The 18,136-nt window shown below is 43.8% G+C and overlaps 1 protein-coding gene across 1 annotated transcript; it reads left to right on the top strand.

The window, feature by feature from the left end:
• The first annotated feature begins 8,530 nt into the window (after positions 1–8,530).
• Positions 8,531–11,299, top strand: LOC124010142 (apolipoprotein D-like). Its single transcript, XM_046322515.1, has 6 exons — positions 8,531–8,601; positions 8,886–8,956; positions 9,083–9,210; positions 9,744–9,865; positions 10,529–10,617; positions 10,780–11,299. Exons 2-6 carry the CDS (start codon positions 8,953–8,955, stop codon positions 11,028–11,030), a joined length of 594 nt encoding a protein of 197 aa, XP_046178471.1. The 5' UTR covers positions 8,531–8,601; positions 8,886–8,952; the 3' UTR covers positions 11,031–11,299.
• Positions 11,300–18,136: the final 6,837 nt, after the last annotated feature.

Here is an 18,136-nt window from a genome sequence, read left to right as displayed (position 1 = left end):
TGGGTGATTGTTCCTGTCTCTGTGTAGTGTTCACCAGATAGGCTGTAATTAGGTTTCATGTTCTGTTTTGTTGTTTTTGTATATTACGTTATTTTCATGTATCGTCATTTCATTCATTAAAGACATGAGTAACCACCACGCTGCATTTCCGTCCGACTCTCTTTCAACAAACGAAGAACGCTGTTACAGAATCACCCGCCACACACGGACCGAGTGGCGTGGTAACAGGCAGCAGGAGCAGCGAAGGGAGGACGTTATGGACAGCAGAAGCATGGAGTATACGACGTGGGAAGAAATAGACAGGTGGGCGGTCGACCCAGAGAGAGTGCCGAAGCCCGCCTGGGATTCGCTGGAGCAGTGCGAAGAGGGCTATAGGAGAATGGAGTTGGAGAGGCAATCACGACGGCGCAGAGGGAAGCCCGAAAAGCAGCCCCAAAAATGTATTGGGGGGGGGGGCTCAGAGGGAGAGTGGCTGAGTCAGGAGATAGACCTGAGCCAACTCTCCTTGTTAATCGTGAAGAGCCAAGGAGGAGACCAGAACCAGAACCGGTGTTAGAGGTGAGCGAAGCAGAGACTGTGAGGGAGTTAATGGGGAAGGTGGAGTGGAGAGTAATGAGGGAGTTGATAGCTTGGTGCGTTAGGTACAAGATTCATCCGACGGAGCGTGTCGGGGATTTGATGGCACCGGGGTTAGCGCTCCATACTCGTCCTGAGGTGCGTGTTAGTCGGCTGGTGAAAAATGTGCCAGCCTCACGCACTAGGCCTCCTGTGTACCTACCTAGCCTTGCACGTCCTGTGCCAGTCCTGCTCTCAGGCTCTCCAGTACACCTTCACGGTCCAGTCCATCCTGTGCCACCTTCACACACCAGTCCTCCGGTAGCAGCTCCCCGCACCAGGCTTCCTGTGTGTCCTCGATCCAGTAGCACCAGTTCCAGCACCACGCACCAGGCCTTCAGTGCGCCTCGCCTGTTCAGCACAGCCAGAGCCTTCCTTCCCTCCTGCGCTGTCGGAGTCTCCCGCCTGTTAAGCGCTATCAGAGCCTTCCTCCTCTACAGCGCTGCTGGAGCCTCCAGCCTGCATGGAGCAGTCAGAGCTGTCAGCCTGCATGAAGCAGCCAGAGATGTCAGTCTGTATGAAGCAGCCAGAGCTGTCAGTCTACATGGAGCAGCCAGAGCTGTCAGTCTGCAAGGAGCTGTCAGTCTGCAAGGAGCTGCCAGTCTGGAAGGAGCTGCCAGTCTGCAAGGAGCTGCCAGTCTGCAAGGTGCTGCCAGCCTGCATGGAGCAGCCAGAGCTGTCAGTCTGCATGAAGCAGCCAGAGATGTCAGTCTGCATGAAGCAGCCAGAGCTGCCAGTCTGCAAAGAGCTGCCAGTCTGCAAGGAGCTGTCAGTCTGCAAGGAGCTGCCAGTCTGCAAGGAGCTGCCAGTCTGCAAGGAGCTGCCAGTCTGCAAGGAGCTGCCAGTCTGCATGGAGCAGCCAGAGCTGTCAGTCTGCACAAAGCTGCCAGTCTGCATGGAGCAGCCAGAGCTGTCAATCTGCATGGAGCAGCCAGAGTTGCCAGTCTACATGGAGCAGCCAGAGCTGTCAGTCTGCATGGAGCAGCCAGAGCAGCTAGATCCGCCAGTCAGCCATGATCTTCCAGATCTGCCAGTCAACCAGATTCTTCCAGATCTGCCAGTCAACCAGTCTCTTCCAGATCTGCCAGTCAACCAGAATCTTCCAGATCCGCCAGCCAGCCAGGATCTACCGGAGCCTACTACCTGCCTGCCTGAGCTTCATCTCAGTACTGGGCTTCCTCTCAGTACTGGGCTTTCTCTCAGTACTGGGCTTTCTCTCAGTACTGGGCTTTCTCTCAGTCCCGAGCTGCCCCTCAGTCCCGAGCTGCCCCTCAGTCCCGAGCTGCACCTCAGTCCCGAGCTGCCCCTCAGTCCCGAGCTGCCCCTCAGTCCCGAGCTGCCCCTCAGTCACGAGCTGCTCCTCAGTTCAGTGGGGTTCTGGGTGAGGACTATTAGGCCATGGTCGGCAGCTAGGGTGGATTATCCCAGGATGCAAAGGGGAGGAACTATGACATTAATGGAGTGGGGTCCACGTCCCGAGCCGGAACCGCCACCATGGACAGACGCCCACCCGGACCCTCCCTATGGTTTTGAGGTGCGTCCGGGAGTCCGCACCATAGGGGGGGGGGGGTTCTTTCACGCCTTGGTCTTAGTATTTTGTGTTTTCGTTTATTATTTGGTCAGGCCAGGGTGTGACATGGGTTTATTTTGTTGTATTTCATATTGGGGTTTTGTAGTTATTGGGATTTGCGGCTGAGTAGGGGTGTTGCATAGGCTTGGCTGCCTGAGGCGGTTCTCAATCAGAGTCAGGTGATTCTCGTTGTCTCTGATTGGGAACCGTATTTAGGTAGCCTGGGTTTCACTTTGTATTTCGTGGGTGTTTGTTCCTGTCTTTGTGTAGTATTCACCAGATAGGCTGTAATAAGTTTCTCATTCCGTTCTGTTGTTTTTGTATTTAGTTTCAGTTATTTCATGTACCGCGATTCTTTCATTAAAGTCATGAGTAACCTACACGCTGCATTTCGGTCCGACTCTCTTCTTTCAACAGACGAACGTCGTTACAACCATGAATGAGAGCAATGTTCCCTCTGAGCAAATTTCAGGTCTGCTGAGTGCAAACTTGAAGGTTCGGTGCAACTTTCAGCGCACATTTACTGTGAACACTGAGCCCGCTTTAAGTGACAGTTTTAACAGTAGTCAAGTAGGCTACTGTGGCTATTTGATCATAATGTTGACCTACCAGAGTGCTACCTTCAAAAACAATGGAGAAAATGCATCCCATAACATTTTAACATGGAAGTTCCTGTTCCACCATTCAGCCTACAGTAAATCAAATCAAATCAAATGAACCGAATACAACCTTACAGTGAAATGCTTACTTTACTGTTTAGCCTTTAACCAACAATACGTTAAGAAGTTTTAAGATAAAAAAGTGTTAAGTAAAAAATAGAAAATAGGAAATAAAAAGTAACAAATATTTAAACAGGAGCAGTAATATAACAAGTTAGGCTATATACAGGGGGTACCGGTACAAAGTCAATGTGTGGGGGCACCAGTTAGTCGAGGTAGTTGAGGTAATATGTACATGTAGGTAGAGTTAAAACTTGTTAGGGAAGTGCTCCCGCTGTGGGAACATCAATCAGTGGAAATTTCAAGTGCGCCACGTATAGTTTTTGATAAAACTCAAACTTTCATTAAAATTGACATACAATATACTGAATTAAAGCTACACTCGTTGTGAATCTATCCACCAAGTCAGATTTGTCAAATGCTTTTCGGCGAAAGCATGAGAAGCTATTATCTGATACCATGCACCCTCAAAATACTGCAACGTCACCTAACACGACAGATTTTGCGTTAGCCGTCGCAAACCAAAACGCTGAAATAAAATATAAAACATTCATTACCTTTGATGAGCTTCTTTCTTGGCACTCCTAGATGTCCCATAAACATCATTTAGGGTCTATTTTTTATTAAATCGGTCCATATATAGCCTAGATATCGATCTAAGAATACTGTGTGATAAACGGAAAAAAATAGCGTTTCATAACGTAACGTCATTTTTTAAAATTCCAAAAGTCGACGATAAACTTTCACAAAACACTTCGAAATACTGTCCTAATGCAACTTTAGGTATTAGTACACGTTAATACGCAATAAAATTCATCAGGAGGCGATGTAATTTCTTTTGCTGTCCGTGTATAAAACATGTCTGGAGAGAGCTCGATCAAAACATCCGGTCGGAGACCGGAGGGAAGGAGTTCCCTTGAACCGGTTAGACCAAGAATCAATTGCGAATCAAATGACAAGACTCTAGACAACGTGTGGAAGCTGTAGGCGCTGAAACCTCGGCCATATTTAATTCGGTTCACTTTGAACAATTCCTTGAAGTCGTGGAAGGATATATTTTTCCATTTTCAGTAAACAGATTTCCCTGCACTTTTCGATGAAACGCACGTTCTGTTAAAGCCTCAGCCGTGATTTAAACAGTTTTAAAAACGTCTGAGTGTTTTCTATCCACACATACTAATCATATACATATACTATATTCCTGGCATGAATAGCAGGGCGCTGAAATGTTGCGCGATTTTTAACAAAAAGCTGGGAAAAGCTGCCTGAATTCTCTACTTCCTTAGTGACTATGCATAGATTATAAACAGAGTGTTGCAGCGGTGTAAAAGAGGGGTCTGGGTAGCCTATAGATTAGCTGTTAAGGAGTCTTATGGCTTGGGGGTAGAAGCTGTTAAGAAGCCTTTTGGACCTAGACTTGTCGCTCCGGTACCGCTTTACCGCTTGCGGTGCATTAGCAGAGAGAACAGTCTATGACTAGGGTTGCTGGAGTCTTTGATAATTTTTAGGGCCTTCCTCTGACACCGCCTGGTATAGAAATCCTGGATGGCAGAAAGCTTGGCCCCAGTGATGTACTAGGCCGTACACACTACCCTCTGTAGTGCATTGCAGTCGGAGGCCGAGCAGTCGCCATACAACGCAATGATGCAACTATGCTCTTGATGGTGCAGCTGTAGAAGGTTTTAAGGATCTGAGGACCCATGCAAAATCTTTTCAGTCTCCTGAGGAGGAATGGGCTTGGTCGTGCACTCTTCACGACTGTCTTAGTATGTGTGGACCATGATAGTTTGTTGGTGATGGGACACCAAGGAACTTGAAGCTCTCAACCTGTTCCACTACAGCCCCGTCGACGAGAATGGGGGCGGGCTCGGGCCTTTGTCTTGATAACAATGAGGGAGAGGTTGTATTCCTGGCACCACACGGCCAGGTCTCTGACTTTCTCCCTATAGGCTGTCTCATCAGTAATTAGTAGCAGCCAGTGTGTGGTGTTCAATGTAGGCCTACATTCGATGAGACTTTTGAAGAAAAAAAAAACATGCAGGGCTTGACATTAACCTTTATCCACTCAGACAAGGAGGTGACTGAAAATGTTGTTGTGCTGTTTGATGTAAGACACCACTTTGCAAAATAAAGTGCATTATTATCACCGTACCATTATTACAGAGAATCACACAAATTATGCTACCCTCTGCCTATTGGCTACTTAGCTTATTCAGGCTTGCCTCAAAATACAACACTGCCCCTTGAAGACAAAAAAAGCTCTATATCTGACTTGCTTTTCAAAGATGTCTAGAAATGTACGTGTCTTCCTGGAAGCAATCACTCCCCTATTGCTGTCTACAAATGATCTGTAACTGGGTTAATAATTCACTACCTAGCAAAGGAGATGAACAAAATGTGCACATGTGGCTACATGCAGCTCTTGCTTCGATCACAAAACAAGCTCATCTACTCAGGACCACTCATTCTGTAAACACGGTTTAGTTAAAGGTAAATGGCACAGACCCATATATGGCAATGGTCTATTTGCATATAGGCCTATTGCAGCTCTGATTGGTTATGCCCCACTGGTCTGTGTAGCGAGTATGGGCTGAGTCATGTGTGTCAATGCGTTCTGCCTTCAACAAAATCTCTGATATTTCTTCTGCATGGCAGTCCCAGCTACTGCACGCAGCTTAGAGGGAACATTGAATGAGAGTGTTACATGTACTGTATGTGAAACAGGTGTCAGTAGTTACATGGATGTAGAACTTGCATAATTATGATTGACGTGTTATCCTAGTGTGCCAACACCCTGTGTATAAGGCACCTGTGTACACACTCAGGGGGTCTGCTATGTGAACGTGTTTCATGAAGGGGGGAAAGTACCCCTCTCCTGGGACTCTACCTCCTGTTGAGTGGCTCTGGCTGTCCCGTCCTTACCTTTTACGTAAATAGTCCATAATCCAATGACATTCACTGCTTTTGTATTTGCGTTTACTTAAGAACACATTCTCTTTTACAGTACTCAAGAAATAAAGTCATGCATGGGTTATAATAGTGTATTTACCATATAACCATGCCATTTCTAAACACCTAAGATGTTATTTACTGCGATTCGTTTTTTATTCACCCTGTCATGACATAAAAGCAATGTGATATTACATGATAAAATGGTAATCACACAATAACCTGCGGATCATTCTAACAAGGTCCACATGGCACCATTTGGTACCAGGCAGGTCGTAACCAATTGGGTTGAGTTATGATAAATACGATCCGTTGGGTTTGTAAAGGTGGTCACATCAGAAAAATATGATTTTCCTTAGCCACCAACCTCCATGTCATGATAAGCAAAACCTTCCCTGGGGATTCATTATAAACAGACACAGGGACACAGGGAATTGACAAGCTCTTCGAGGAGGCCTGGAGTACACAAGTAGATGATTGCGTCTTTTGCTGCTGCAAATACTGACAAGATATCTGAGGATTTGTAACAACTCAATGTCTTTGAATGATCCAAACTGAGATCTTTCAGATTTCTGATAAAAGATATCGATCAAGAGAAACCAATATAACACGGCCCTAGTCGACCTTACAGTACCTGTATGTCTGTGGAGGTTGCTGAAGGCAGGACGGCTCATACAAGTGGCTGGAATGGAGTGAATGGCTGGAATGGAGTGAATGGCATGGTATCAAACACATGAAGAAAAAAAACATGTTTGATAGCATTCCATTCACTCCATTCCAGCCATTCACTGCAGGAAGCTTGGCCCCAGTGATGTACTGGGCCGTACGCCCTATCCTCTGTAGTGCCTTGTGGTCGGAGGCTGAGCAGTTGCCATACCAGGCAGTGATGCAACCAGTCAGGATGCTCTCGATGGTGCAGTTGTTGAACCTTTTGAGGATCTGAGGACCCATGTCAAATCTTTTCAATCTCCTGAGGGGGAATAGGTTTTGTTATGCCATCTTAACGACTGTCTTGGTGTGCTTGGACCATGTTAGTTTGTTGTTGATGAGGATGCCAAGGAACTTGAAGCTCTCAGGTGGGAAAGGGCAGTGTGGAGCGCAATAGAGATTGCATCATCTGTGGATCTGTAGGGGCGGTATGCAAATTGGAATGGGTTTAGGGTTAATGGCGTTGATGTGGGATAATGGCGTTGATGTGAGCCATGACCAGCCTTTCAAAACACTTCATGGCTACAGATGTGAGTGCTATGGGTCAGTAGTCATTTAGGCAGGTTACCTTAGTGTTCTTGGGCACAGGGACTATGGGGGCCTGCTTGAAACATGTTGATATTACAGACTCAGATAGGGAGGTTGAAAATGTCAGTGAAGACACTTGCCAGTTGGTCAGCGCATGCTCGGAGTACACGTCCTGGTAATCCGTCTGGCCTTGCGGCCTTGTGAATGTTGACCTGTTTAAAGGTCTTACTCACATTGGCTTCGGAGAGCGTGATCGCACACCTGTCCGGAACTGCCGATGCTCTCATGCATGTTTCAGTGTTATTTCCCTCGAAGAAAGCATAGAATTTAGCACTTCTGGTAGGCTCGTGTCACTGGGCAGCTCTCGGCTGTGCTTCCCTTTGTCGTCTGTAATAGTTTGCAAGCCCCCCAACGAGCGCCGGAGCTGGTGTAGTACGATTCCATCTTAGTCCTGTATTGACGCTTTACTGTTTGATCGTTCGTCAGAGGGTATAGCGGGATTTCTGATAAGCGTCCGGGTTAGAGTCCCGCTCCTTGAAACCGACAGCTCTATCCTTTAGCTCAGTGCGGATGTTGCCTGTAATCCATAGCTTCTGGTTGGAGTAGGTACGTACAGTCACTTTAGGGACGACGTCATCTACGCACTTATTGATGAAGCCAGTGACTGATGTGGTGTACTCCTCAATGCCATCGGAAGAATCCCGGATCATGTTCCAGTCTGTGCTAGCAAAACAGTCCTGTAGCTTAGCATCTGCTTCATCTGACCACTTTTTTATTGACCCGAGTCACTGGTGCTTCCTGCTTTAATTTTTGCTTGTAAGCCGGAATGAGGAGGATAGAATTATGGTCAGATTTTCCAAATGGAGGGCGAGGGAGAGCTTGTGCTTCTATTTCCCCTAAAATGGTCCTCACAGTAGACAAAATGAACCACAATATACTCTAAATTCATTTGTAACCCCAGTAAAAAAATTAATACAATAATGGTGTTCAAATGGATGAGGTGCTCAAATTAGACATTTTACTGCCCATTTACTCAAGTCTTAGCTTGAATGCTGGCAATGTCGTGCAATGGTACAATATCTAAGAAAGTAGTAGGAAGTTAAGATACTCTTATACTTGTGTAGAAACACCGTAATCACACTATTAACAACATTGTACGATTATTACTGTTATTACTTAATACTTTGCTAGAGCATTGTGCTTTCAATGGCAGCATTTTGGGTTTGATTCCCATTGTGGGTCACACACAAGAAAATGCATGCACACTACTGTAAATCGGTTTGGATTAAAGCATCTTCTAAATGGCATATTATTCCACTCGTGTAACAACCAAAAGCACAAACATGTCAGTCATTAACAGAGTCAGCAAGGAGTTTGTTTCTATAACAGCCATTTGAACAGGTGCCAAGCTCTCACGCACCCCACCACCATGCCACCCCCACTCCAATACATTTAAATAGGTGTCTGTAACCCACTGAACATTTTTGTAACCAGGTTGAGCATCTGAACAAGGTAAGTGGGACTTGTACCCATTCATTCCACTCTTTCTCTCTATGATGCTCTAGACTCTGCGAATTCACTTTGCCTTATGAATGATGATGTGCAAGTTGTTATTTGTAACACCATTCTGACATAAAATGTACATTGCTTGGTCAGAGTCTATGAGAATTTATTGTACAGTATGTGTTTCTGTTTCCTACCTTTTCATATATTACATCATTTACATTTTACATTTAAGTCATTTAGCAGACGCTAAATTTCTTTTAATTTTTGTGTGTTTTGTTTTGTATTGTTAGGTATTACTGCACCGTTGGAGCTAGGACCATAAGCATTACGCTACACCCGTGATTACATCTGCCAAATATGTGTACGCAACCACATCATGTAAAATGTTTTGATTTTGAATGAAGTACTGAATATTTGAAGTCAATTTTCATTGTCCTCCAGTGGAGTTGCTGACATTGTCTCTACTCTTCTTTCTTTTGCTCTACAGACCCCAAGATGCAGGCTCTACAGGTTTTGTCTCTGACTCTGCTGTCCGTTCTGGCAGCTAACGCCCAGACCTTCCGCCCTGGAAAATGCCCCCAACCCCCCGTCCAGGCAAACTTTGACACCGCCAGGGTGACTATACCAAACACTTATTACCGTATATTAAGTTGCGGACACACTTTACTTGGATAGTCTGGATTTTCCATCTGTAGATGCTCTACAGATGGTTATATTATCAACAAATCTGTTGATAAGCAACTGCTTACTAAGGTTACAGTTAGGATTCGTATTAGAATAAGGGTTAAGGTAAGGGCTAGGGTAAGGGTTAAGATTAGGGTTAGAGCTAAGGTTAGTAGATAGTTGAACTGTTACTAAATGTCTGTAGACCATCTACAGATGGACTATCCAAACAAAGTGTCCCTGAAGTTGCTTCTATGCATTTGTAAGTAATTTGGATAGTTCATCTGTAGATGCTCTAGCCTATCTACAGGCTATCAGTAACATTTCAACTATCTATCTTACGCACCCAAGCTCCAACCCTAACCTTAACCCTTATCCTAACCCTAACTTAGATCTATTCCTGGGGGGGAACCTAACCCCAGAGCACTAAGCCATTCCGTGTCATAAAAGTGTCATGTAAACTTTTATCTTTGTCTTTGGGACAGTATCTGGGCAAGTGGTATGAGATCCAGAAGCTCCCTGCCATCTTCCAGAAGGGCGAGTGCAGCACTGCCACCTACTCCTTGAAGAGCCCCGGAGTAGTTGGTGTGCTCAACAGGGAGCTGCTGTATGTACATTTAAGAGATTGTTCAACAAAATAAAATGTTTGTACATTAAACTGAGAATCAGAGATATGACTTTGCCACAAGCAGCACCATAGATCCAGATGAGCACAACGCAAGATGATGCACCCAGAGAATCTCAGAGTATCTGCGCCTGTGCACAGGTTAGCTTCAATAGCTACAATGTGACAGTTTCTGAATCGGAAACAGCAAGAGAAGTTTATTATTGCGCTTCAATGCTGTTAGTTGTTGTGGAAATCGATCCGACATTGCTGTTTACTTCATGAAGCGCTGACTCTAACTTTAAAGGAATAGTTTAGCAAAATGTAACTAATTTTACATGAAAGCAGACTGTCCTTTAATAACCCACGTCCGAGGCTCCTATTCAATCAACTACAGTTAAAGAAAAACCGCACTGTGGGTTTACTCAGAATGGTAACTTAAAAAAGGTGGGATGTCAATATCCAATGAAAATGTTCACAGCTTGCGTGGGGGTGACTCGGTTAACAAGGTTATCACCTCAGATACAGCATGAACATTCAGAGTGAACGTGCAAGTGCTGCTTTCCTTTATCTACTATTGATTGAATAGGGGCCCATGTGTAAGTAGGCCTCACAAAACGCCATTGTTAAATGTGTTTAACCTCTCTCTCTCCCTTTTTCTCTCAGGTCTAACAACACTGTCAATGCTATTACTGGCTATGCTAAGGTCAAGGACCCCTCTGAGCCCGCCAAGCTGGAAGTCACCTTCTTCGAGGGTAAACATACCTCTAATATATTTGTCTCAACATTCTTGTAAGGTTGACCTATATAAGTCCATTTGACATTTTATGTTGTCTGTCTTTGACCCATGTCTGGTCTGAGGCGTATATGTCAATGTATACTGTATGTTTTTGAATATATGTTTTCCTCTCCTGCAGACTCTCCCCCTGGCCCCTACTGGGTGTTGTCCACTGACTACGAGGGCCACTCTGTGGTCTACAGCTGCACTGAATACCTGGGCGCCTTCCACGTGGACTTTGCCTGGATCCTGAGCAGAGAGCCAACCCTCTCTAAGGAGAAACTTGGGGAGCTGTACAACGTGTTCACCTCCAACGGCATCAACATCGACGTGATGACCGTAACCGACCAGAGCCAAGAGCTGTGCGTTGACATGCCTCTGTGGGCCTAAGAGACTACCTGATTCAGTCTAGAAAATGCATATGTTTTACATTCATCACATGGCATGCACATAGAGTCCAAATTATTAGGACATGTAAGCACCTTCATCTGCGTTTCAGCTGTGGATTTGATCTACGCAGGTGCTAGCACCAGCCGAGCGAGCCTCCCTCTTTAGTACGAGTGAAGTGAGTTTGGAACAACTGAATGTATGCTCCTTGGAAGTAGTTTTCACATACGAACATGTTTACAAATTAATACAAAATTAAAAGCTGAAATTGATTATAAGTATTCAATCCCTTTGTTATGGCAAGCCTAAATCATTTCAGGAGTAAAAATGTGCTTAACCAATCACGTAATAAAATGCATGGACTCATTCTGTGTACAATAATATTGTTTGACATGATTTTTGAATGACCACCTTATCTCTGTACCCCACACATACAATTATCTGTAAGGTCCCTCAGTCGAGCAGTGAATTTCAAACACAGATTCAACCCAAAAGACCAGGGAGTTTTACAATGCCTCACAAAGAAGGGCACCTATTGGTGCTTAACAAATCACGTAATAAGATGCATGGACTCATTCTGTGTACAATAATATAAAACATGTAAAAAGCAGACATGGAATATACCTTTGAGCATGGTGAAGTTATTAATTACACGTTGGATGGTGTATCAATGCTATTCGTTTCCCTCTGCTGGTCGTTCTATCCCTCTCTCTCCCCCTCTCTCTCTCACTCTCTCGCTCTCTCTTCTCTCTGTCGTCCGTTCCTGCTCCCAGCTGTTCCTATTCCCCTAATCATCATTTATCCTGTTCCGTCGGTTACAGTGCGCCCTGTCCTGTCGTGTTTTGATACAGGCGCCCTTCCTAACTCTGTTGACAGAGAGGAAGGAAACCGTTTAGGGACTTCACCATGAGGCCAATGGTGACTTTCAAACAGTTACAGAATTGAATGGCTGTGATAGGAGAAATCTGAAGATGGACCAACAACATAGTAGTTTCTCCACAATACAAATCTAAATGACAGAGTGAAAGGAATGAAGCCTGTAGAGAATATAAATAATCTGAAACTTGCATCCTGTTTCCAACGAGGCACGAAAGTAAAACTGCAAAAGAATTGTCAAAGAAATTAACGCTATGTCCTAAAATACAAATTGCCTTGAAATTATGGCTGCTTCATGTTATGGGTATGCTTGTTTTTAGAATAAAAAGAAATGGAATAGAGCTAAGCACAGGCAAAATACTAGCGGAAAACCTGGTTTAGTCTGCTTTCCAAAAGACACTGGGAGACAAATACACCCTTCAGCAGGAAAATAACCTGAAACACAAGGTCAAATATACACTGTTGCTAACCAAAACGAGATTGAATGTTCCAGAGTGGCCCAAGTCACAGTTTTGACTTAAAATCGGCTTGAAATTCTATGAGAGAAAAAAAATGTAATCCATTTTCAATTCCAACTGTACCACAACAAAAATGTGCAATAAGTTAAGGGTTATGCATACTTTCTGAAAGCACTGTATGTGCACGCTGAATGCCCTAACCGCTAGACCACGATTGAACTAATTTGTACAGTTCATTCGTAACCTTACGATACACTAGACACTTGTATGTTGTAGTCTAGTGGAGCCCAATATCAATATTGTGTTATTAAGCTATAAAATAACAATGATTGTTGATGTGTATGGCTGCATTTCAGATTTAAATGTTGCAGTAATAGGACCTAGGCCTAGTTTTTGATCGAGCGAGAAAGAACATTATCTTCATAGCAAGCCCTGATCCCAATGACTCGACAGGCTGTTATTGACCTGGGGACAACAAATTCCTGTTGAATGGGCGACATGGAGCAGGGGCCTATATGGAGACTCTGAGCCTGGGCCGTCTGGAGGGAGAGCAGGGTCACAACTAGCACCTGGAACACCTGCATTCTGGATCTGACACCCACAGAGAGTTGAATGTGAAGAAGTACTTTAAAGACAACTGCTGATTAAAAAAAGTGCTATAAATGTGTATATAAATATTTACACAAATATATAAACATAGACATGAATAATTAATTATAATGCAGTCATGATAATTACATTTTGGGTTATTGACATGGATAATTATAATAATTATAATTATAATTAGGCATATTTGTTCTAAAATATTTTATTATCTTATTTTTTAAATATTTATGCTTTTCAGAAGAAATAACATTTTCAAACAATGTTTTAGTTTTGAGACTTACAAATAGTAGACAAAAAACCTAAATCTAACCTAAGTAATCAGACAAGTTTACCGATAATAATAGAACATGCATTACTCAAACCCAACCAACATGCAGTATGATGCTCCTCTAGGGTAACAGTAATTGCGTAGCTCAACCATGAATGAGAGCAATGTTCCCTCAAAAAAATGTGCGCACTCAGCAAATTTCAGGTGTGCTGAGCACAAACTTGAACTTTGTGAAAATTCTGCACAACTTCCAGCGCACATTTACTGGGAACAATGAGCCTGTACCCGCTTACAGTTTTAACAGTGGTCTATTTGATCTTTGGTCTTATACGTTGGCTATTTGATCATGATGTAGTGTCACGTTCTTGAGGAGAGACAGACCAAGGCGCAGCATGATATGGGTTCCACATCTTTAAATTCGTGAAACACACAAAAAACAATAAAGAGCAAACAACACTTGAAGCTATGGAGTGCTCACAGGCAACTACACCAAAACAAGATCCCACGAAACACAGTGGGGAAATGGCTGCCTAAATATGATCCCCAATCAGAGACAACGATGAACAGCTGCCTCTGATTGGGAACCATACCAGGCCAACATAGAAATAAACAACCTAGATTACCCACCCTAGTCACACCTCGACCTAACCAAAATAGATAATAAAAAGCTCTCTCAGGTCAGGGCGTGACAGTACCCCCCGCCCAAAGGTGCGGACTCCGACCGCAAAACCTGACTCTATAGGGGAGGGTCCGGGTGGGCATTCAGTATCGGTGGCGGCTCCGGTGCGGGGCGAAGAACCCACTCAGCTCGCGGATCCGCCAGCATCGGTGGCGGCTCTGGTGCGGGACGTAGTGCCCGATCATCCCGCGGATCCCGCCATGGAACCCGGGCTGAACACTGGACTGTACCTCGTAACTAGAAGCTCCGGGCCATGGATCATCACTGAAGGCTCCGGGCCATGGATCATCACTGGAGGCTCCGGACTGCAAACCATCGCTGGAGGTTCCGGACTGCAGACTGTCGCTGGCGGGTCTGGACTGTGAACCGGAACGATGACACACTTTGCACGGTGAGTGCGGGAGCTGGCACAGGACGTACTGGGCTGTGAACCATACCAGGCCAACATAGAAATAAACAACCTAGATTACCCACCCTAGTCACACCCCGACTTAACCAAAATAGAGAATAAAAAGGTCTCTCAGGTCAGGGTGTGACATGTAGGTCTACCAGAGTGGCCTGCCATAAAAAATTACGGACAAAATGCATCCCATAACATTTCAACATGGAAAAAGCTGTTCTGTCATTCCTACATTAGCAGCCAATGTGTGGTGTTCAATGTAAGCCTACATGCCATGATACATTTGAAAAACACAAGCAGGGTTCAAATCAAATTGTATTTGTCACATGGGCTGAATACAACAGTGAAATACTTACTTACAGAAAAATGCTGAAAAGAAGCTGTTCAGAAGCCTCTTGGTCCTAGACTTGGCGCTCCGGTACCGCTTGCCGTGCGATAGCAGAGAGAACAGTCTATGACTAGGGTGGCTGGAGTCTTTGACCATTTGTAGGACCTTCCTCTGACACCGCCCGGTATAGAGGTCCTGGATAGCAGGAGGCATGGCCCGAGTGATGTACTGGGCCGTACACACTACCCTCTGTAGTACCTTGCGGTTGAAGGCCGAGCAGTTGCCATACCAAGTATTGATGCAACCAGTCAGGATGCTATCGATGGTGCAGCTGTATGTTTTGAGGATCTGAGGACCCATGCCAGATCTTTTCAGGCTCCTGAGGGAGAAAAGGCGTTGTCGAGCCCTCTTCATGACTGACTTGGTGTATTTGGACCATGATAGTTCATTGGTTATGTGGACACTAAGGAACTTGAAGCTCTCAACCTGCCCCACTACAGCCCCGTTGAGGCTGTTGTTTTGCGGGTACTATTTAATGAAGCTGACATTTGAGGACTTGTGAGGCATCTATTTCTCAAACTAGATACTCTAATGTAAATGTCTTCTTGCTCAGTTGTGCACCGGGGCCACCCACTCCTCTTTCTATTCTGGTTCGAGTCAGTTTGCTCTGTTCTGTGAAGGGAGTAGTACACAGCGTTGTACGAGATCTTCAGTTTCTTGGCAATTTCTCGCATGGAATAGCCTTAATTTCTCAGAACAAGAATAGACTAATGAGTTTCAGAAGAAAGTTACTTGTTTCTGGCCATTTTGAGCCTGTAATCAAACTCACAAATGCTGATGCTACAGATACTCAATAAGTCTAAAGACGGCCAGATGGTTGCTGATAATGGGCCTCTGTACGCATATGTACAGTGCCTTGAGAAAGTATTCGGCCCCCTTGAACTTTGCGACCTTTTGCCACATTTCAGGCTTCAAACATAAAGAAATAAAACTGTATTTTTTTGTGAAGAATCAACAACAAGTGGGACACAATCATGAAGTGGAACGACATTTATTGGATATTTCAAACTTTCTTAACAATCAAAAACTGAAAAATTGGGCGTGCAAAATTATTCAGCCCCCTTAAGTTAATACTTTGTAGCGCCACCTTTTGCTGCGATTACAGCTGTAAGTCGCTTGGGGTATGTCTCTATCAGTTTTGCACATCGAGAGACTGACATGTTTTCCCATTCCTCCTTGCAAAACAGCTCGAGCTCAGTGAGGTTGGATGGAGAGCATTTGTGAACAGCAGTTTTCAGTTCTTTCCACAGATTCTCGATTGGATTCAGGTCTGGACTTTGACTTGGCCATTCTAACAACTGGATATGTTTATTTTTGAACCATTCCATTGTAGATTTTGCTTTATGTTTTGGATCATTGTCTTGTTGGAAGACAAATCTCCGTCCCAGTCTCAGGTCTTTTGCAGACTACATCAGGTTTTCTTCCAGAATGGTCCTGTATTTGGCTCCATCCATCTTCCCATCAATTTTAACCATCTTCCCTGTCCCTGCTGAAGAAAAGCAGGCCCAAACCATGATGCTGCCACCACCATGTTTGACAGTGGGGATGGTTGTTCAGGGTGATGAGCTGTGTTGCTTTTACGCCAAACATAACGTTTTGCATTGTTGCCAAAAAGTTCAATTTTGCTTTCATCTGACCAGAGCACCTTCTTCCACATGTTTGGTGTGTCTCCCAGGTGGCTTGTGGCAAACTTTAAACAACTTTTTATGGATATCTTTAAGAAATGGCTTTCTTCTTGCCACTCTTCCATAAAGGCCAGATTTGTGCAATATACGACTGATTGTTGTCCTATGGACAGAGTCTCCCATCTCAGCTGTAGATCTCTGCAGTTCATCCAGAGTGATCATGGGCCTCTTGCCTGCATCTCTGATCAGTCTTCTCCTTGTATATGGTGAAAGTTTAGAGGGACGGCCAGGTCTTAGTAGATTTGCAGTGGTCTGATACTCCTTCCATTTCAATATTATCGCTTGCACAGTGCTCCTTGGGATGTTTAAAGCTTGGGATATCTTTTTGTATCCAAATCCGGCTTTAAACTTCTTCACAACAGTATCTCGGACCTGCCTGGTGTGTTCCTTGTTCTTCATGATGCTCTCTGCGCTTTTAACGGACCTCTGAGACTATCACAGTGCAGGTGCATTTATACAGAGACTTTATTACACACAGGTGGATTGTATTTATCATCATTAGTCATTTAGGTCAACATTGGATCATTCAGAGATCCTCACTGAACTTCTGGAGAAAGTTTGCTGCACTGAAAGTAAAGGGGCTGAATAATTTTGCACGCCCAATTTTTCAGTTTTTGATTTGTTCAAAAAGTTTGAAATATCCAATAAATGTCGTTCCACTTCATGATTGTGTCCCACTTGTTGTTGATTCTTCACAAAAAAGTACAGTTTTATATCTTTATGTTTGAAGCCTGAAATGTGGCAAAAGGTCACAAAGTTCAAGGGGGCCGAATACTTTCGCAAGGCACTGTAGATATTCCATTAAAAATATGTACAGTTTCCAGCTACAATAGTCATTTACAACATTAACTATGTCTATACTGTATTTCTGATAAATGTTATGTTATTTTAATGGACAAAAAATGTGCTTTTCTTTCAAAAACAAGGACATTTCTAAGTGACCCTAAACTTTTGAATGGTAGTATGTATTTATCACAAGTAGATCAACATTTTCTCTGGTCCATTTTTTTCTATTTACAGTCATTTATTTTCTATTTTATTTTATTGTAATATTAGAGGCCATATGTTATGTACAGTAATATGACTAGTTAAATACTTTATTGTGTCCCAAAGCAACAGGGATGCCTGTTACTCAAGGATTAGGCTTCAAAATAAGTGATTGTGTGTGTTTTTTGTAATCTGTTGAAAAATTATGATATACAGAATTTTAAGAAATTGATCATTGTTTACCTTTGGACAGCCCTGTCCTGCTTTTTTTTAAAGATTAAACCCGCTTTGAACCTTTTTGCCTCACAGTGACTCCATAATACAGGATGCAAACAAGCTGAACAGAAATCCCGATTTACACCCGGAAATTCTTAAATTAGCAGTTTAGCTAACTGTGTTAATACTCTGTTTACCAAAATTCCTAAATCCTTTATTAGTGAGTTGCTCTTCTTTTTGGTGGGATGAAGTGAGCATTCCCCTCACAATATGTCTGTCTGGTTTGGCACCCTGCCCCCCAGACAGACAGACTGGATTTAAACCCAATTTTCTTACAGTAAAATACATACTGTGAATGTGTGTTTGTCAAATATATGACAAATGTTCAAATACTACTGATATATTTGTGGTAAATGTCAGCATTTGTGTGCATTGTTGCTTTGCATATCTTGAGGAATATGACTTATTTACATGCTTTGTGAGAGTGTGCGGCTGTCTGTGTGTGCATAAGCATAGCAACAGCGTAATGACCCTGAGTCTACTTAG

This window comes from Oncorhynchus gorbuscha, linkage group LG22, assembly GCF_021184085.1.
Source record: "Oncorhynchus gorbuscha isolate QuinsamMale2020 ecotype Even-year linkage group LG22, OgorEven_v1.0, whole genome shotgun sequence".
NCBI lineage: Eukaryota > Metazoa > Chordata > Actinopteri > Salmoniformes > Salmonidae > Oncorhynchus > Oncorhynchus gorbuscha.
The sequence above is the reverse complement of the archived record's forward strand: the minus strand, read 5'-3'. Positions and strand labels throughout refer to the sequence as shown.